This window comes from Caloenas nicobarica, chromosome 1 (assembly GCF_036013445.1).
Source record: "Caloenas nicobarica isolate bCalNic1 chromosome 1, bCalNic1.hap1, whole genome shotgun sequence".
NCBI classification, from domain to species: domain Eukaryota; kingdom Metazoa; phylum Chordata; class Aves; order Columbiformes; family Columbidae; genus Caloenas; species Caloenas nicobarica.
In genome coordinates, this window is record NC_088245.1 from 74,819,419 (window position 1) to 74,841,773 (window position 22,355).

At 40.2% G+C, this 22,355-nt stretch overlaps 1 protein-coding gene across 2 annotated transcripts in view; it reads right to left on the reverse strand.

The window, feature by feature from the left end:
- The window catches only part of FBLN1 (fibulin 1), an 83,303-nt gene that overhangs the window by 14,650 nt on the left and 46,298 nt on the right, over nt 1-22,355 (reverse strand). Inside the window, exons 15-16 of one of the 2 annotated variants that reach the window (XM_065658019.1) lie at nt 8,978-9,120; nt 6,877-7,008 (exon numbers count right to left, since the gene is read on the reverse strand). In XM_065658019.1, the coding sequence (XP_065514091.1) occupies nt 6,877-7,008; nt 8,978-9,120 (275 nt within the window). Of the gene's footprint in view, nt 1-6,876; nt 7,009-8,977; nt 9,121-14,223; nt 14,579-22,355 lie in introns of those variants that run through there. The other variant, XM_065658027.1, reaches the window with a different exon arrangement.

Consider the following 22,355-nt stretch of genomic DNA (forward strand, 5'->3'; position numbering starts at 1 on the left):
TTACCCTACCTGTCCCATGACCACATTATTCAGTTTCAGCCAAGCTTTGATACAGTAGCATATCCATGACACCTGGGCAATTAATTATTGTAACCCTAAGCATTTCTTGGCAAAGAGCCACATATACGGCACACAGCACGATATGGCTCTGTGATTCAATTTACCATGGAAGAAAAAGTACCTAATCCTGAGGATTTGACATGAAAGCCCTTATATAGCTGCTCAGTCATCACCTAGAGGCGACAGCTCTGCTGGTATTGTTAGCAGAACTTCTGACGAGGAAAGCTTTCTGAATCTTAATGTGTGTTAATCCCTGACCAAATTCTCAAAATAAGGCTGAAATAAGGAGGGGTCACTTCACCACAGTTGACCCCTTTAAAAATTAAAAATAAAAGTTTGGGTGGTGGGGTTTTTGTTGTTGTTGTTTGAGTTTTTTGGTTTGGTGGTTTGGGTTTTTTTTTTTCAAGTGAGCCATGCATCTGTGCCTCATACTGGGAAAGATTTATGACATGCCCTGAGTCTCTTACCTCCCGCCTCCAGTTTTATAGGGTGTGTAGGCACTACTGCAGGAATGAGATACTTGCTATCAACACACAAACTCGGGAGCAGCAGCAGAAGCAGCTGAATCAGTCGCACAAACATTTTGCGCTTGGAGATCCTCAAAAAAGCAGGTCTCTGACTACTCTAAACCATGGCAAAGAAACTCAAAAGGCTGAACTGACACAGACATATTTCAGAGGAATTATTATAGTATGTTTTTTAGTGTACTGGATTCCAAATCTGGCTTTATTTGCTCATTTGTGTAGTATCGCAGCACACTGTTTAAAATTAATACAAAAAAATGCGTGCTAGGTAATCTGAACCAAGGACCTTCAGTGGTCCCCTTAGCTGTTCCCTGACTCAGTCCATTTCTTTCCCAAGCTGGCAGGTTTTATACTTCACGCCACAGTTCACGAAACATTGCAGAGATGCAGTGTTATTCGTCTGCTGGCTTTATGGAAATTGTAACTGAAGGTGGTCTCTATGAATATTTTTGTAATATGTTATACTTTCCTACCTGAGGGGTGAGAAGAACCTTGAATCAAGGAGAAGAGTTTGATTAACCAGATACTTGCAATGTGCTAGAGTGAAATTTGGCATTAGGAAGGTTGTTCCACTTGAGCACCAAGACTCATTCTCACCAGAAAAGCACCTTCAGCATTTCTCAGACACAAAATGAAAATTCACCTCCTGCTGGAGTTTGTTGTTTGCCTCCAGAAGAGCTCTCCAGCCTGACATTTTTTTCTGGAGGGGAGAGAGGCCGTTGAGAGATTTGACTACTGAACAATGCAGTCATCAGCATCCCGAAAAGGCCGGTTCAGGCAATAAATCTAGAATTCCATTTACCAAATGGCTTCTGGGCACCCTTGTCTCAAATGCATAGTTACTAATTTCAACGGGGCAACCTGGCATAGAGAAAAACTCAAAAAATATTCTTTGCTGAGGGGCTCCTCTTGTGGAAGGGGCAAACCTAGATGAAACCAGAACAAAGATACTGAAAGGGACCGTGTCTTTTTTTAATGTAAGGCTGGAAGAGCCTGTCGAAAAACCTGCTGAATTATGTCCCTGCTCTGTGTGCTCACTGTGAATGACTGGACAGCATCAGTTTTGTATTGCCAGACACCATTGTCGTTTCATGCTAATGACATTATAGTCATGACAAAAGGTGGCTATTGTCGCTTACTTTCTAGTAAGAGCATCCACAAGGGGAGATAACTATGTGCTGAAATCCTCACCCCTGTGAACAGCAGAGCTCTCCTGGACGCCCTGGCTCTGCCTACACCTCGCCTCCATTTCCCCACAGAAAAGAAATTGTAGGTGAACTGCTACTTTCAGCATTGCAGCTGTGCCAGGAAGCCCCAATCAGTCCGGGGATCTCATTATGCTAAACACCATAACAAATGCACGGCAAGAGCCAGCCAGCCTCTGGCGCAAAGATAGTCAGGAGCAACAGAGGATAAGGGAGAAGCAGAGAGGAATATGAAGGTACTTGCCCGGCACCGCGGAGTGGGTCCAGGGACAAAGTTCAGAACCAAATCTTTTGCAATCCAGTGACTCTGAATTTAATGTCAGACCATACAAACATTTGTGTGGCGGACTGTGATAAGACTTCGCCACACTGGGAATGGCGAAACTACTTATGAGATACAGAACTACTACTCCTGTGCTAAGGACAGGTTTCTCAAAAAGTCAAACAAACCTCTCATCTCCTTCTCCTGCCCCAGCCAAGCCGGGATCCCACAAACACACTTTCTTCTGCTATCTGTTTGGTTTTGGTTTGGTTTTTTTTTTACCTTCTGATCATTTTTAAAAAGTCTTCCTCAAGCATCTGGAACATAATAAATAATCATGATACCATAGCAGAAATTAGACTACTATAAAATCCAGCATTGTGCTACCAGTAGTTGAGACACTTTCTATAATGGTTCAAAGGTAACAACATGAACTATCACATGTGTAAAAGAGGCTGGAAATTCAGGACAGGGATAGCAGTGAAATTCTTGCAAGTAACAATGGAGAGCAGTACTACATATCTGTAAAATTATAAGCAACTATTCATATCAGTGTATTCAAGCACCAGCACGACACCACCAAGAAGCTCTGTAAGTACAAGTGAATTTTTTATAATTGTGTTGGCTTTGGATGCTTTTGGTAAGAACAGTACCATTCTGCTTAATAGGCAAGAATATATGCCTAGGTTAGTATCAAATACGATATGGCAGATTTCAGCCTATCAAAACTACTTTTACCTCTATTATGACATTTTTAAATGTTCCTGAATATTAGCAGACTACAAAGTGGTATTACAGTCACCTAAGGAAATGAATGCATAGCTGAGGGGGAAAATGTTTTATAGTATCTGATAATACCTTAGGCATTGATAGGACATTTTTGTACAGGTTGAAAATGCATTCTTCATTTTTCACTGACAGCTGGTTAAAGGAGGAATGCAGTGAAAAGTCTATAAAAGCTTTTAAAAAAAAAAAAAAAGAACTAACAACCTGTATAGGTCTGCACTTCTGGCTTTCTCCCATCCATGCTAATAAGTGATGTTCAGTTGTTAACAGTATTTTTTGGCTTCAGTGCCAGCTTAGCCTGTAACCACACCAGGCAACAGAGAGTCCTACAGCACTTCTTGAACCTGAAAAGAATGAGGTTTCACATGTCTTTTTAATATAATTTTTACACAATTCTTTTTCTTCAGCTTGCAGGAAATCTACCCACTGCCACTGCAGCAGGCTGGCTTTTGTTCCTTCTCTTCCACTGGAAGATACCTTCTGTAGGTCAGCATAGGTAGTTTTGGAGTCTGTTCTTACTACTTGGCTCCTCCGTGTCTGATACTGCTGATCATTGATTCTCATTTGATATATTTTCTTTCCTTGATTTTGCAATACTGTTCTTACCTCTTTCTTCTCATACCTTTGTGGCTCCTCGTCCTACATCTCCTATGGGAGACCACGTTTTTTCTTTTTCTAACATTCTCTAGCGCAGCTCTTTCCTCTCTCTGTAGCTTCATTTTTTTCCTTCGTAACAACCTGCTCCTACGCATTCAACAAATTACAAACCAGCCTGACCAGCCACTCTCTGTCCAATCTTACATACTTCTCAGCTTCACTAACATCTTCTTGATGTCCCAGTGTCAATTTGAAGGGGTAACGGCTAAAACCGATGACCCAAGTCTCTTCAGTCCACAGTTCTCCATCAGTTTTGAAGTCCTCACTTTTCTTCTGTAATTCCATCTCTAACAGCTGCTCCCACTCTCCAAACCTTTACCAAAACAAACCTGTAGCTTTTCAGTTTTATTTAGTGTTAACACTTTTGAGACCATCTTGTGCCTTTCCATTCACACAAACACAGTTTAGATGCAGCTCCTCTTAAGGCATCATCTCTCTTCTTGTTTGTGACAATCTAGCAAAAAACTGGTTTACTAATGACAGACTTCCTGCAAGAGTATCTTCACTGATCTGTCCTTTCTCCCCTTCTTTTCCCAGTGCTCCCTCTTTCTTTGAATCCCTCCATTGGTTTCCCCTGCTCTGACACCAGGTCAAGGTTTATTATTCTCAGCTCTATCAGTAACATTGGTAACTATTTTCCTGCTTTTTTCCATATGCTTTTATGCATTTCATCTCTCTCTGAGCTAGTCCATGTTTTGTTTGTTTGGTTGGCTTTTTTTAATAAACTTCCTGTAGAGGTTTTTCTATTTTTCCTCTTGTAGAGAAAATTTGTTTTGTAGATAAAAGATATGTGGTGATCTAATTTCCATTAACAGATAAAATAGCTTTGATACTCTGGTCATCTCTCCTGAAATATCACAGCAGAATGAAACATGCTTATTATTCCTTTTACTCATGCATCTATGATTAATTATCAGAGTGAACATATTCTTTTCTCTACAATATAGGCAGCAAAAAAAGATTAAAAAATAGGATACTCAGATTCAAGAGGCATACGTCCATCAGCCGTCATCAAGCATGATGGTCCAGATGTGCCTTTCCAGAAGCATATACACCAATGATTGCAGTAAGTTGGAACATTATATTCGGAGAAAGATTCCTGCATACCTGTCTGATACTGGCCCATATATTGGCCACTCATTACTGGGCTAGTTGGACATTTGCTCTGCTCGAGTGCATTTGTTACATCTCCATAGTTCCTATTTTCCTATAACTTTATGGGATAACCAATAATTCTGATGTCATCTATGCCTTTTGTCTTTTTCCACCCTTATACAAACCCTTCCCCTTTCTTTACAAGAAGGACTCATTTTGTGAACCCCTGTGGACTAGGATCCCATCTTATTTATGTGTCTTGAAAACTTCCCAGCACTCTTATGGGAACACCTAACATTCTGATTATTAATAAAAAGAAAAATGATATTATGATGAGAGCAGCAGAACTGCTGCTGGCAGAATTATTTGCAATCCTAATTTCACACATATAACACGATGTCCTGAACCTCTGCCCCTCCAGGTAATATCAGCTGGGGTTTTGCTTTGTTTTTCCTTTTCCAATTCTGCTGCAGGCAGTTTACTTTGCAGCTTCCATCCATTAATCTCAAAGTATTTTTACATAGAGGAATTAATTAAGACTCTTTCATACAAGAATTAATTAAGAACAGTAGTAGACATGTTTTATCATCTCCATGTTGCACATGGGGGAACTGAGGTGAAGAAACAGTTGCCCACTTCTTTTGCAGAGCTGAGAATGTACTTAGGCATATATTATATCCTCTCAGCCTGATGTATAAGAATATCCTTTCTCTCCTAACGTTGTGAGGCAGATATCCAGTTTACCAAGCAAAATACCATTGACACACAGTCCTATTATTCAAAATGGAAATGCTTCCCTCAGCCGAATACCTTGGCCAGTCAAATTTCCAAACACATCCTTCTTTCTTACTTTAGACAGAAAGAAGAACACAGCACGAAAAGCAAACTACTGTAACAGATAACATTTATACTCTTCTAAAGAATCAACCCGATACCTGAAATCTGTAATCTTATCATCCTGCTGTAACAGACTCTCCCTCTTTCTCAGCATTTACATGTATACTTCTGTTTGATAAAGAAAGAAATATAAACCTAATGACTTATGATTTTTATCTACAGTTCATACAACCTTTGCACGGCTGACGCTGCACTTTCATGCTTCTGAAATGCAACAGTGCCACCTTCAGATCATCCTAAATATGACCTTTTTCACAAACCAGTATGGAAGAAGCACAGCAGCAGTTTTTCTTTTCATCCAGACAAGTCCTGCTAGAAAGCTCAGAAGCACATGTATAAACCTGAGCAGAACCTGCACATTCACATACTGAAGCACAAATGCTCGCTGGGAACACTGTTCCTTAATTTTCACAAATAAACATTACTAAAGAGCAATCAAATACCACTTTTGAATACCTGGCATGTTAATTCTCTAAGCATGAGAATTGCAGCGTATGTGTCTCTGTACTACCAACTCACGTTGGCCAAAGCAGCTCATCGGCTGGGACCTGCTCCTGCTCTGCCACTTTCACCGCATTTGCCAGCTATGCCTGGGGATGTTGAATCCCACAGCAAGAGCCAAGCTGCAGTATACACTGGACCTATATATCTGTATGCATGCGTGTATATATCCCAGATAAATATACACACGACATACTGGATATAGTGTGTATTATATCCCCCAAAAAGGGCCCTGCTCTGAAAGAAACCTACCAGATAATACAACCCCAGGTTGTGCTGCCGCCCCTCCCTGACACATGATGAGATGCAGGTCTAGCACATAACCCATATACACAGGTATACCGCCTGCTGTGTCTCTTCCCTGCCAAATTGAGACTGTAAATCAAATATCTATGTTCTGTACTCAACAGAGGTATCTATTTAAAACTGAACCAGCCTGTCATTAAATATTAAAACAGGTAACAGTTTCAGTAAATCCAGTCCTGCTTTAAAATGTTGATTATTATCCAGAAATTTGTGCAATGCTGTTTAAACAAGAAAGAACGGTTAATTAAGCTTACAGTCTCTTTGCAGACGTACTACATATTTTCTATTTGGCTTTATTATAGTGGAAAAACCTCATCATTTTAAAGCTAAGCCATTTGCATTTCTAATTAGAGCCAGTTCTGAAAAAAAGTTAAAATACTTCTCAAATTAAAGTTTAGGCTTCTGGTATTTTGAATTAAAAGAATCTGTGATATTAGTTCAAATTACACATATTGAACTGGAGAATATTAAATCAATACAGGCTCGAAAATCAAGGTGGAAATTAATTACTTGAGTTAATTTCTTCAACCTTGTTCTACAAGATTATTGAGAGAAGAAAGTAAGCAGAAAACACTCTACTCACCTACTGTCATACCATCCATGTAACGCTTGATGATATCAAAGGAATCTCTTAAATTTCCCTCTGTTATGTCAAATATTATATCTGCCTGGTTGGCTGGATATGTAGGTGTGATGGCACGAAGAAAAATAATCTCTGCAAACAAAGAGTATCACAGAATGTAGTTAGAAGTATTTGAAAACAATACTGAAGAACCCAACAGAATTTGATCCGAAATGGCTTGTCCTCAAAGCTGGTGGAAGACACCTCCCCACCCCCAGTTTGTCCTTTAAAATGGAAAGAAAGAACACCTGGGGGAAGGGAGGATTTAAATAGATTTATTTTCTCCTCCTGCAACATCCAAGAAGCCCTGAAGGCAAAACACTATTACTTTGAGAGTCCAGAAAGACCACTCTTAGAAACCAGTCGGACTTCCAGCAAATATCACAGAGGACAACACTGAGGATCCACAAGGTGGGCAGTGGAGGGCGACCAAACAGATAATCCCCTGGACTCTGATTCCCTTAGGCAGTTACAAAAAGTATTGCCATTACAAATTACAGAGTCATTTTGAGTACTGGAGTAGTTGTTCAGGTTTAAAAAAAAAAAAAAAAAGTTAAGCTATTTTTCAAGCCCCTTGTGAGGGAGGTAAGTATTATTATTCTCATTATTATCCTCACTCTACAGATGATGAAACTAAACCATGGGGCTGTAAGGATTCACCCAAGGCCATGCACTGGGTTACAGCTTAGGTAGTACTTGGGCTTCAGTAGTACTCTCAGATTGCTAGGTCTCATCTCGTGTTATTAAATCATGAGGATGGACTAATGAGGGAACGGTTTGGGAAGGATCCTGGGCCAAACCCTTAGCTCTGCTGCCAGTACACCTGGTGAAGCTGAAGGGGTGTGGATGGGAGCTGGAGTGGCTATGGGGCGTTCCCCTGTTCCCTGTGAAGTGGGGCCAGCCAAGGCCTGAAACGGGCCTGACATGACCTACAGCAGCTCTTCTCAGCTAAGTTATTGGTGGTTAAATTTTTCCTATATGAACAAGGATTGGGACGTCTCTTGCCCTACTCCCTCTGCCTGATACAGAAGTAAAGAATCAGCTTTGGCCTTCATTTAGGACAACTTTCTGAGGTAGTAAGGCTGAGAGAGTCTGGGTACATCAGAAACAGAGACTGAAGATCTTTAAAAACCCCTCCAAAGTAATCTTCTTTTCCTCTCTCCCCTTCTTCCCTCTCTGTGTCTGTGCCACACAGAGGCCCATCCTACCGAGGAGCAGGGCTGATGGCTGTCATCCTACAGGGGAGCTCCCAGAAGATGAATGCAAATGCCAAAGAGCAAGAATTGGCTCTTTATCTGTAAGTTTATATGGGAACTAAGCAAAGGGAATGCTATCCTTACAGAGCTGCAGGACTTGAAAACTCGCAGGTACTGCAGAGGCTAAAGAAACTAAAAAAAATACACCAGTGCCCATGAGAATGCAGCATCTGGGGCTGGAAAACTCATTTTGGATGATTGGACATCCACTCACTTGGATGCTTTTTGAAAATCTTAGCTTAAAAACTTCTTGTCCAGTCCTTGGAATTTCCCTTCCTTTATTCTATATTTTAAAAAACAACACATTTTTTTCATAGGTCAAAAATCAGTAAATCACAGTACTGGATAGCATACGCAATATAATGTATTTTGTGATTAATGTTTTCATGTAGATAAAGGCTATATTCTTGGACCAAGCCACCTGTCAATAGCAAACAAAAGACCACAAACATATGGGAGAAATATAATGAGCATCAACTTCCTATGGCAAAATCTGCAAAAAGGGAACAAAAAAAGTCATGAGGCACATGGCTATTATGTGACTAAATGTGGTAAATGGGAATTCAGACTCAATATTTCCTTACACTGGGAAGCTGTATGAGTTAGAGATCAGAATGACTTTCTTTGCCCCATAAAATTAAAACTCCTGGATATCGAAGGTTTTAATTAAATGAATAGTACACTATAATTTGGAACTGTGCAAACATTTTACTGCACCGGCAGCTAGTCTGGCTTTAGGCAAGGATTTCCGGTGGAGGTTTTATATGTTGTAGTCTATTAAATAGAACAAGGAACAAGCCACTTACCTTCAGGTCTTGTAAATTCTCTGAACGTGGGCAGTGAAATGACAGTGTGGGAAATTGTGTGGACTGGATCCAACACACAGTTGACATCATTTGGTCGACAAGACTTAATGCAGCGGATAGTATCTGTCTTTTCAAGTCTGACACTAAGAGAAATGAGAGATGCATATATTTCCTGAAAATCAATTACTTTGTGTTTTGCAATCTGGGGAGCTAGAAACTATAATCGATATAAGTGTTTGTTCTTCACCTCAAAAACTTAGACAAATGCAGATCATCAGAACTGCTGGACCACTGAAAAATTTGGCTTGTTAATTTGTCAGTCAACCGCCCCCCCCAACCTAGTTCTTCAAACCAGGCATGTAAAAACAGGGAGAACTGCAGTGCATAAGATGCCATGTAAAGTCTCTTTCCAAGTACAAACAGGACGAAACAACTACGCCCAGATCCTCAGCTGCAGTGCCCTGGTGCGGTCCCACCAGTTTCAGTGGAGCTACACTTATTTGCACAAGTCCTTTTTTTACTCCATGCAATATCAGTCATATAAAGCAGAAACAATTGTTTCTATTCTAGAAATCTGGCAAGAAATATCTGAAGGGCCAACTTTATTTCACGATTTTCAGTGCGTCAAGAGCCAGAAGAGCCTCTCTTTGGTCTTTTTTTTTTTCACACACCCCCTTCCCATCTAAGGAGAAAGAGGAGAGAGGAATGGAGGAGTGGAAACTGGGGGAGGGAAAAAAGTTAACCACATTATTTGTAACCTCAAAGATTGAATTCTGGGGTTTGGGAAATGGTAAGGGTTATTTCATATTCCATCTCAACCAGCTGCTCATTCGTCCTTGAAAGTCTATTAAAAGTTAAATGACTTCTTCTCACCCTTGTCCACTAGAGTGAATTTAAAGTCACTTACAGTTCAAGAACTTCACACAATACCCAGTCTGTATTCACGAGAGATGAAAGGGCTATGCTGGGACTTACATTGTGACTAAGCCCCACAAATTATCTCAACTTTGACCTGCCCATTTCTTCATATTTCTAAGTGGAAAAAAAAAAAGAAAAGACTGCAATGTCGGAGGAGTGGGGGGAGAGAGAGTGGAATTAAAAAGATTAAAAGGAAGAAAAATTCACTGAGTAAAAGGGAAACAAAAATGGAAGCTTTAGTTTGTCAAATACCTCTAGAAACAAATGGTTCTTGCTCTTTTCAAAATGTGTTACCCAAGTCCACACCTACAAGCCATCTTTTTTCAGATGTTCAAAGGGACTTTATGGCTTTATTAATAATAAATACATCAGTAATTTCTTATTATATGCTACGCACATTTGCTCATCAAAGACAACAAAGCCAAACATGCTGATATTGCACGAAGCTAAAATAAAGATAAAAGAGAAAACATGAATCGACATTAAGGAAATCATGCTTCAACAGATGTGAACTGGCATAGTCCACGGGAAGGCAATGAAGCTGGGTTAATTTACACCAGCTGGGTCTGGCTTGTTATTCGCACTCTGTAGTTGATGTTTTGAGACTGGCCAGGAGATACTGGCCAGGAGAGACCCTTTACTTCCTACCACTATCTGGGTACAAAATTTCACCTTTTCTTAGACATCTCACAGGGAACAGAATGGGCTTTCTGCTGAAATGCCTCATGCTGGTCATTTTAGAATAAATTAATTCTGGATATATGGACATAATAGACATAATGGACCTATGATAACAGATTCCATCCCTTTATTTTAAACGTCAGCTGCCAAATTAAGAAAGGACTCCTATCTAGCTGACCGTTGCGTCTGTGAAATAAGGATCAGCTAAATTACATAGTCTAGTTCCAGTGTAAAACAGCCTATTTCTTACTATGTAACAAATAGAAATGAGGCAAAATGTACGTAATTTGTGTTTGTCTCCTTCTCTCCCTTTTTTCTTCCTTACTGTGTATAGCGGAGTTTAGTAGACGTTTACATCTGTAATACACAGCCATACAAACACAAACTGCCTCTTTCCTCAAGATCCTGCAGAACTGGGGTCACAACAGCCAAGTCAGACTGGTTTTACTTCCAATAAAAAGTTTAAGAATTCTGAAAAAGTTTTTCTCCTTGTGTTACATAACACATAAATAATAACTATAGTATCATCTAAAGGTTTTAGGGACACCAATAAACAGTAGCTTGCGTAACTCATTTTGGGACATTATTGCTAGTGAAGTATTGATACAATACATACAGCATCCTGAATTTTCATAGCTATATTCAGATAATAGAATTTGTACTCAAAAACATTGTGGTGGGAATGTCTGAAGCATCCAGTATTGGTCTGCCTTTGCTATTTATTGGGAAGGAAAGGGAGCTTTACTCTCGACTTCAGCTGGAACAACACTGACATATGCAAACATTTCTAAAATTCTCGTCCAATAAAGCCATGAATTTGTTTAAGTCCTAAGTAAGACTTATATTCATAATTCTCACTTCTGATTCACTGGAGTAAAGCATTCTGACATGAATTAGGTATCCTGCATACAGAAACGATCACAGTGGTCACAAGTGATTTGTGTTAGTTCCTAACTAAAACTAGTTTCTAGGTCCATCCAGCTGGTACCTATACATGTGACAGATAAACATTTGTGTCAGTTCTATTTCTTTGCACCATTTCTCTCTCTTCTTAAAAATCCCACAACCTTTTAAATTTTTTTCATTCTCTGTCCACACTCCTAAACTTGAGTTTGTAGTCTTTTTCCCTGCCTAAATATCAATTCTCTGATCCCCTTTCTTTTGATATCCCTTCTAATTGTTTCAGCATATCCAAAGTGCAGTTGGTAACACTTCGTTCTCCCTTTGCTTCGACAGCACATATTCACACATCTTCTGGAACAATTTCTTTGACAACTAGCATGTATTTCAAATCCTGATATTTGCCATTAGTGATGTGCTCTGATCTCAAAATGCTTTTTATTTCATCCTTACATGTCATCTTTGAATTTGATCTTCTGATTAGCTGACATTTTTCTTTTTGCTCTTGTCCTCCTATAGTGCGGACTGTGACTGACAAAAGTTTCTTTCTAAGTGCTGTGAACTTTCTTTATTAAAATCTTTCATTCAAGTTTGCACTCTCTAACAAAAATTGCAGCTTTGGAGCTGGTACCACCTCCAGGCCTTTTTAATTTAAAAGAGAAAAAAATTAACAAGCGGCTCAGTTGCTCTGATTATTCTGGAAATAATCTTTCCTGAATATATTTTTTTCATTCTTCTTGGGTCCTGATATCATTCCTTTTCATATACTCTGTTGGATTCAATTAATAAGTTCCATGGACCAGGAGCTGCCATTTCATTTTCATTTGGAAAAAAACTTGTGCATAAATGGTGCTAAATTATAGAATACATGTTCTCGAATATTCCAGCTACACTGCAGCATTAAAGCATCTGAGCTCCATGTTCTTGAATTACTTGCTGAATGAAATTAGTGTGGTAGCATTTTACAATAGTGAGGGCCAAATTCTCACATTCCCTTATTTTCCTGCCAAAAAAAGTATATGTTAATGCTTGCAAAAATGAAGTTTATTTTTGAATCTTTATCCTACTTAATTACGGCCTCATAATGAACGGGTAGCCAGAGGGCGTTTATATACAAGCATCTTCTCTGGAGGTAAGAAACCCCATTAGCTCAAGTAGCAGAGGCTTGTGCTTTCAATATTTAAAGCTGGGGCTCTATCCCCACTGGCAACTTCTGGCAGCTTTTATAAGTACGTGTCAACAGACTTATTAAACATTGGCATTCCTCCTGAGACTTGAACTCCTGTCAGCCAGCTGGGGTAAACTCTGCCTTAGGGACCATGTAATGCTCTGGCAGTGCTGCGATCGTGCCCCAATCCCATCCTTGGCTGATGATGAGCCTGAGAGCCCGCAGCTGATACAGCTAATAGAGTAATTCCTGGTGTTCAAGTGATTAAGGCTTGTGATCTTGGTTTAGAAGGTTCCCAGATTCTAACCTTGTACCTTGACTGTGCTGTCTGTATTTATACAGTGAGGCATTTTTTATACGTGTATTCACATGAATTATTCCTCATTTATCTGTGGACTGACTATTCTGCCTATGTATCGGACAGCAGAGGTATCTGAGCCCAGGATGGTGTAAAAGAACGTTCATTTTGAGATCACTACCCTGGGACTGAGATTTCACTATTTATCAGTACAAGGACTGAAGAGTAAAATAAATCCTCTTCCAGCTCAGAAAAAAAAAAGAATTCCAAAGAAATTCCAGTTGTATTGTCTATATTGTTCTTGATTGCATAGAAGTAAAAGAAGGAAGCCATAGAAGGAAGAAAGATTTGGATATTGGAATTCTGGCTGACCTTTCAGGGCTGCCAGGGTTTGGTTGGGGTTTTTTTGGTGGTGGTGGGTAAAGTCTTTACAGTTAAAAATTTATCATTTTTGATATTGAAGTTGGAGAGACAAAAGTGTTATGAGACTAATTAAATATCTTTTTCAAATGTTCCTGTAGGCACATCTCGGGATATAGTCTGTGAAATAAACAGGAGCTCTCTGCTACTAGCTCAATGCTGTTAGGAAGTTCATTGCTATTTTCCCATCATTAATTTTTCAATTTAGTGGAAATTCCACAGAAAAGAAGATGAAAAATCTCTGAAATAAATGTTCTTTAGAGCAGATTTCTCTTTTATACCATTCTTAAAAGTTAGAACTGGGAGCTGCACCTGGTGGAAATCAGCACAAGCTCACTGGCTGCAATAGAGCAATGAAAACTAGTGCAGCTTGAGAACCGGGCTCCACACTTTCAAAGCAACTTGTGTGCCAGGGCACCCCTGAGGTCCTAAGGGTCTAAGTTATGCACGGTATTTGCCCCCTAAATGATAAAACTCTCTAAAGATGTCTCAGTTGAGATAGATCCAATTATGTACCTATTTTGTTTTGAAAATTTAGGTCTAAACATATGCAGCTGTGTTATCCTCCAATGAGACCAACTCTACTACTGTGTGAAATAAATTCATAGTTTTCAGTCCTCGGTATATTCAGATAATAAACTCTTGGACACCAATTTCTACTTTTTATAATGATGCAGAGTACACATAAGAATCTCCCCCAATTGAAACGTTTAATGATAGGGGAAAGTGAAGAACTGTAATGATGATGGCAAATAAAATGCAAGTGCAGCATGCAACAGATGAACTAAAACTTTATTAAAATTAGGGGAAAAAAAGCTACTCTTAGAAGAGAAGTAGCCAATGATGCCTGTAAGTCAGGGATCAAAGCTGTGCAGAGACAAAGATTAAAAGTTTGGCAATAAACGTGTTGACAGTTCCATGGCGGGAAAGTTGCATTTGAATTGTCAGAAGAAGGTCTCTGGGCTCTGTGATTTGCCGCTGCATGACCACAATGCCACTGTGGTTGTTCACTTTTTTTGTGGCGAAAAAACCCTCCTCGTTCCCGCTGATGATGGACAGCAGAATTTTATCCCCAGAGACAGCATTGGAAGGGCCCATGCGGAAAATGTCGGTGGGTACTTGAATGTTGGTAGGAAAAGAGAGGTGATAGTAGGTTATTCTCAGAGGCAGGCTCTGGCACTCCTTATTTTCATTACAAGGCAAGCGCTCACAGCGACTGCAAGAAAAGTGAGAACACAAGACAAGAGGAAGATTAGCGTACATTTAGCAAGCGTGACAGGAGAGCAAGGGCAGTGGGGTTGGGAAAAGATATGCTGACTTGTATATTATATCCATTCTTCCGCCTGGCACCTCAGTCATATTGCAAATGGACATTTATTAAATAAGGATGAACTTGTCTGTAGTTGGTGCTTTTGGAGAAGTGTTGCCATTTTCAGAAGTATTGCCCTTTCTTTACAGGCATAGAGGGTGCTTTGCCCACCCCCCCACTTTTATTCTCTTGTTCACTGGACATATTTTAAATAAGAGATCTTAAGTGCTTAGTGAGTTGACTGTGTCCTACTTGGGATATCTGGCTGAATTTTAAGACTGAGCAAAGTATTCTGAAAACCACAAATGTATAAGGAATTGGTCTTCCTGAGAGAAGAGGCACTCTAGATACTGCACTATGCATGTTCATTGCCTGACAGCATACAGAGGAATGTAAAACTTATTTCCAACACTGCCTGTATGTTAAGGTTTATTTGCTTTGAAGACAAACCTTCCTCCTGGTCTGGCACAGTATTCCTCTCTGCCACCAGGAGAACCAGCCTGAGTCAGTCTAACACACACCTAGGGAAGCACTGAAAACAAGATCCAATGGCCTGGTGTCTCCAGTATGTGCCCTACACATTCAGTCCACTCCTTTGCAGCGTTGAGTTGCAGGAATGATGCTGGTGAGTGAGAAAGTTGCCCTCTCCTTCCCTTATCACTGGGCACCGTATTATAGTGACAAATCCAGGGAACTAGAAAGAGATCACCCGTACAGGCTGAAAGGGAACAAGGAACATTGGCACTAGAAATCATCATCTGCATGAAGGGAGCAATCCTGGCTTGTATCAGGAATAGTGTGGCCAGCAGGACTAGAGAAGTGATTGTGCCACTGTACTCGGTGCTGGTGAGGCCGCACCTTGAATCCTGTGTTCAGTTCTGGGCCCCTCATCATAAGAAGGACATTGAGGTGCTGGAGAGAGTGCAGAGGAGGGCGAGGAAGCTGGTGAGGGGCCTGGAGCACAAGTCTGATGAGGAGCGGCTGAGGGAACTGGGGCTGTTCAGCCTGGAGAAAAGGAGGCTGAGGGGAGACCTTATCACCCTCGACAACTCCCTGAAAGGAGGTTGCAGCATGGAGGGTGTTGGTCTCTTCTCCCAAGTAGCAAGCGACAGGACAAGAGGAAATGGCCTCAAGTTGTGCCAGGGAAGGTTTAGATTGGATATTAGGAAAAAATTCTTCCCGGAAGGAGTTCTCAGGCACCGGAACAGGCTGCCCAGGGAGGTGGTGGAGTCACCATCCCTGGAGGTATTTAAAAGGCATTTAGATGAGGTTCTTAGGAACATGGTTTAGTGCTAGAGTTAGGTTAGGTTATGATTGCACTCAATAATCCTGAGGGTCTCTTCCAACTGAAATGATTCTATGATTCTCTCTGTCTGTTACTGAGAGAAGTGAAGTTTTTCCTGTAAAATATGGCACAGACAGGTATGGGCATTAAAGTCACTGTTATTAAAGAATGCTGTAGTTTACCACCACATTAATGAAGATCTGACATGTGGTGGGTTTGAGAAGTGTTTAAAGAATTGCATACAAGGCAAGTTTATATGAATTTCAGATTAAAGATATGTCCAAATCACTACATTCAAGTTGGTATCTGAAGATCTATTTGCATGGAAGTGGAGGTAGACATGACGATCTCAGCTGGATGTTGACTTTGCAAAGTTTGGGGACGAACAGGTTGTGTATTTAGCTCCAAACCTGCCTCATGCACAAGTATGAATTAATTGATACAATTATGTACAAGAGTCTCTCCACTGAAAAGCAATATTCAGTCCACAGGCTGAGGTTTTGCAACCTAAACTATTTATTAATTTCTTTACTATGAAAAGCGCCAACATGAAAGCAAGGTTTGCATCTTACTACCTCAAGGAAATCTGAGGCCCATTTCATTTATATTATTTTGACATATAAAACTGAGCTCCTATCAGCAGTATCTGGTATCAACAGAACTGTGGCTCATAAGCAAGCACTACCTCATTGCCAGTGCATGGTGACCTGAACTCAGGAACTTCTTATTATATGCAAAATAAGCATTTTCAAAAACACTAGTTAAAAGCACCATCAGTACTTCAGTTAATGTGTTCTATATTTTCTTTTAATACCACTTGCAAATGAAAGTACAAAGCAATTCTTTGAAGACTTAACTGCATCCTTAATTTTATTCATGTGTGTAAAGAGCACACACAAGTCTTCACAGGATGGCCAGCTAATTAGGTGTGGATACTCTTGGAATATTTTCAGGTATAGTGAGTTCTGCATTCTTTTCTGAAATGTCATCAATAACTCCACTAAGAATAATTACTTGGTTTTGTTGAAATCATGAAGCAAGTAGAGGCAGTTAATTTCTTAGCTGGAAATGTTTTCTTCATGTAAATCTTTTTGGAAGCACTTACATGCTCATGAGCACTTACATGCTCATAAAGGTGCCATTATTTATTCTTTTATAAAAATAAAATGCATTTTATAATAACAGCCAGAATTTTAAGAGAACAAAAAAACCCAAAGCTCACAGCTTCCTAAGATTTGAAAAAGGACATTCTGCTGATTCAGAAAGTTATTTGTGGAGGCAGATGTGCCTGTGGCTAGGAGTTAGAATTATTCAAAATTCATCATCTTTTATCTTATTCTTTGGTGGTGCACACTACACACTGCACACTTCACTATAGGTTTAGTTAATGTGCACTAATTGTTCCATCAAATAACCGCAAAGGAGAGAGAGCGAATATTATTGCCTTCAAGAACCAGAGTTCACTCCGGGGTCACACACCACGAAGGCAAGAAGCAATGAGTCTTTAAATCCCAGTGTACTCTCTAGACCTTATTTAAATGTTTCCCTTCAGTGGTGAGAAGAAAAATCAAATGGCGGGGGAATCCAACAGCCCACTGCTAGTGAGTGAGCATCCCAAGACCTCGGGTGCTGCTCCAGCTCTGTGGCATCTCAGGAGTGATGAGCTGGTCATACAGCCACCGCGTCCTGCCACCGCGCCGCATCGCTGCAGGAGAGAGCACAGGGGACCCAACCAGAGAAGGGGAGGGCTGCAGAGGCAGCACGATGCTACCAGAGAAACCCAGCGCAGAGCCCAAGTGAAACGTGCACCACTTTGCAGTGAGGCGCTTTTAAATACATCTTTGCAAACCTCTGCAATTAGGCTCACGGGCTCAAAAAATAAGCATGTAATGCTGCTAAATGCTTACTCCTGATTTCGCTCCTGATCATTTTAGCTCACTTAATACTCTGTCGTCTTGGGCTTAAGTATGTGGCTAAAGTGCAGGTTTCAAATAATTACTTGGTTTGAATTTCATGGAGTAGCCAAACGTTGGTTACTTATAAAGGAAAATAAAACTATCAAAACCGGACAAATTCCATTTTAGAGAAAGAATGCATTTCCTAACAGAAATGAGGAGAAAATATTTTCTCTCTTCCCTCCTGTTAATTTCTGAGCCTGTTTTTCATGTGGTGCATAGGCCATTTATTCTCTTGTGCCCAAAGACGCTGAATGGTATACAATAATTCTTCATGCACTGAAGGGAAAAGAACTTTTTAGCAAGATTTATGGCTTTGCAATTTACTTCATACAGGGAAACCATCTCACCATGCTGAATGACCAACCAAGTATTATTGCTAAACTATACACACCATGAATCTATGAAATTCTACCCTGTAGATTTCCAGAGTTGTAACAATCTTTCAAACCTCCTAGAACACAATCTACTACAAAGGCACTCACTTACGCTATCATCAATGTGTATTTCTTTTCGGGAGGTTGCACCACACCTTGAGGCTGAGATGAGCCATCAGCCGGGCTGTATCATCATATTGTGGACCCCTACATTTTCATTAATAGAGCAACTGCGAAGGTGTTTTTTGTCTTAAACAGACCAGAACTTGAAGGAAATGAAACCATCTGATGGTTGATTCTCACAGATATTTCTTAACCAAGGGAGAATCTGGAGTCCCACTTCAGGCTCAGGTAGGAATACACCATACAGCAGCACAGTAGACATGATGGACGAATACTCTGCATGTTCCTCCTGTCTGGAGCTAGAAAGTCTCAAGGAGTTTCCAAGCTATAGAAGAGACAGACCTAACTCCATTTTGCCCTCAGCATTGAGCCTTTATGTCCTATCCGTGTCTCTTTCATCTGCCTTTCCCGACCTGGCTCCTTCTTCATAGCCTCTTTCCTTGCCTACTGCCCTTCTTACTCACTCAAACATTTGGCATCAGGACTGTCTGCCCAGCCTGTGCCGATCCTCTTCTTCTTGCTCCATCCTCTCCTGGCTGACCCTTGGTTCTCTCAGTTTCCACCTCACAGCCCTAGTCCCAAAGCATAGACTCCTTCCCTCAGTATCTTTGTCTAGCCATCCCAAATTATTCCTTGCTCTCATGGTCTTCATCCCAATCTGGCATCAATCACCCTTAACCAAAAGTTCCTGACTCCTGCGGTTGGTTTCCCCCTTGTCTCTAAATTAGTTTACACGATTTTACCTTCTACCCCTCAAGCGTCTTCCAGACTAATTCTCCTCACCTGGTCATACCTTCAGATCCTTCCCTCCCTACATTCAGCCTCCTTATCCCTAAGTGCGCCTTTCCTTCTTACCGAGTCGGCTCTACTCTCACCCATGCTAGAAACAGCTTTCTTATCCAGGAAGTCTGGGTGGTCTTTGGAAGCACAGAAGAAACAGGCTCTGGGGTCATCAGGGCCAGCAGCACCTGGCCCAGGACACATAGGAGCTGACATTATAGGGAAGATTTGGCTTCATTCCTGAGGCCATATGTGGGAGCAGGCTCAGTCTGTGGAGTTGGTATCTGCACATTTTAATCGTAAAATCATAGAATACCAGGTTCGAAAGGACCACAGGGATCATATGGTCTAACTTTTCTTGGTAAAATGCACAGTCTAGACAAGATGGCCCGGCACCCTGTCCAGCTGAATATTGAAAGTGTCCAATGCTGGGGAATCCGCCACTTCCCTGGGAAGATTATTCCAATGGCTAATTGTTCTCATCCTGAAAATTTCCCTCTTGTGTCCAATCAGACTGTCCTCAGGAGTAACTTGCATTTGTTATCCCTCCTCTTTTCCATGTGACTCCTTGTGAAAAGGGAATCTCGATCTTCTTTGTAGCCACCCTTTAAATACTGGAACATGGTGATGAGGTTTCCCCTAAGCCTTCTTTTCACAAAGCTGAGCAAGCCCAGTTCTCTCAAGAAGCTCAGGTATGCTAAATCAGAAGAGAATTGTTTGATGCTAAAGAAGAAGGACCTCTCTACTGATAAGAATTAAATTGCACTGAGGAAGACAGTCAAACACGAAGACAGGTTGCCACTGAGGCTAAGAAATCCTTATCATTCAAGGACTTGAAGCAAAAGTTAAATAAACAACTCTCAGAAATACACTAGGTAGACCTGACTCTGTTTTGGCTTACAGGGGTGAATTAAGATTACCCATTGAGGGCCTCATATCTTAAGGCTCATTTAAAAATGCTAACTGCAATTTTACGAAGTTTGTAATTTCAGCAATTTCAGAGGCTTTTGTTGAGGATGAGTAAAATGCAAAAGTGATCTCCTAACAAATTTCAGATTTCTGCTCCAAAACAGGACAGCAAACTGTTTAAAGGGAAAAAAAAACCAAAAAACAAAACAAAAAAAACCCACACCAAAATGTCAAACACGCAAAATGACGTGGCCCCCCTTAACCCTGTTCTTGGAAATGAGTCAACTGCTTTGGCTGAAATTTGCCAAAACTTGAGCCTGAGTCAGACACCTAGCATGTAAAATTTCAGCCGTTGGTTACGTTTTGGCAAAATTCTAAGCAGTTAAAACAGGTCCTACTAATGAGAAGTGACAGGCAACCTTAATAATACACAGACATGTCTAGAATATAAAAATATTTCCCAATCTGGCTCAATGCAGCACACATTTCTGGCATGCTGCCATATCCACTTCTTTATCTTTTCTACTATTTTTCTTGGCTTAAATATTACAAATGTTAGACTTCAGTGTCGCATAAAGAGAATTTAATTGTTATGCAATTTGAAAACAAAAAGTGTTTGGCAAGGCAGTGCAGCAAGTCCAGTCCTATTGTGAGTAGCAGTAGATCTTAATCTTCCTTGGAAATATACCAAGCCTACAGGCTGATCGAGGAAAGAAAAAATGCAGAATTTAAGCAAAAGAGATAAGACCTTCAATAAAATTGTTACCATTAAGGACTGGACCATGCCAAGCACCATGCTGGTCTTTGGGGAAGGTTACACAGGCCATTTCCTCCTGAAGCTCAGAGTATCTATAACAGCGTCCTGAGCTTTCAGCCTGTAGCATGGGATGATCTGTGATTACTTCACCTGATGACAATCACCACTGCAATGGCCACCATGCAAAAAATTTCTGCTTTAATGGTATTGGGTAAGGAAGCTTCTGGGTCACTGAGGGCTGTTGCCTGTACATAAGGAATTTAAGGAAAAATAAGAATGAGCAAACCTGAATTTGCAGGACTGAGACCTATTAAAATATAGGTGTTCCAAAGAAAATATTGGAGAATAGGGTAAGAAAGTCCCATGAAGTGCCGAATTGATGAGAACGGAAAATGTGTTGTCTTTCTTATGATATGCCAAGTTGGTGAAACTGGATTGTGTTTTGAATAAAAAGGAGAGGAAAATGGTATCTCTAATAGATACGATGTTATGAGAAGCCAACTATTTTGATTTTAAAGTCCTGGCACAAGGTTGGGTGAAGAAGTAATTTAATGTCATTATCATGCAAAAGCTAATGAACGTATGCCAGCTATCAGCTATGTTGGGTTATAGATGCAAAAATAAATTATTCAAGAATATGTAAATTGGTTTGGATGTTAGAAGGGTGCTAAAGACCTGTCTTATTAAACTGTTCCCCAATGGGCACAAGGTAACCCAATACATAAACTCTGATTCTAGCATGTCTGTATAATACTTGTATACTGCCTGAGTATGAGGGTACCTGTCTCCCCATTGAACTAACCAGGACTTTTTGCAATACAGATAATGAACTCATATTCTCTCTGGTTTATGCAAACACATTTTTGACAATAAATTTAGTAACTATGTCTGTAGCTGTTGAGAGGGGAAAACCTAATAAATCCAACAAGATAATAACTCAAGGAATTAAAATAATTAGAACTTCACTGAGCAGCTACAGGATTTGTGTCTGACTCATAGCCTAATTATAGCCCTAGCATATCACAAGAATCTCTCCCTATGAGTCTGTTTGAGTTAGGCAGAGTAAGCCATTACAGAGCCCCAACAACCCAGACACAGAAAAACAATTCAGACATTCTACTACTTCCCAAAAAGATCCCTCACATCTCAAATGGCCATTATTTTTGACACGTACATAAACATATAGATAAGAAAGAAGATGACGTGGAATGTGTGTGTATGATGCATATTTTATAAACGGAACTTTGCAACTCGGTGATGTCCATAAGAGTAGAAATCTGCTAATTCTGCTAAGTGGCCCACTGCAAATGACTTTTTTTTTAATTAGGATACAAATGAACCCACAATATACAAAAAAATACATCTGCATCACAAGGCACTGCTTATTCGTTGATGTGACAAATACAATTTAAAATTTAATTACTACTGACACTTCTCAGAATACAAGAATATTTTATAAATATCTGGGTTTATACCATGAACTTTCTCTACAGCACTC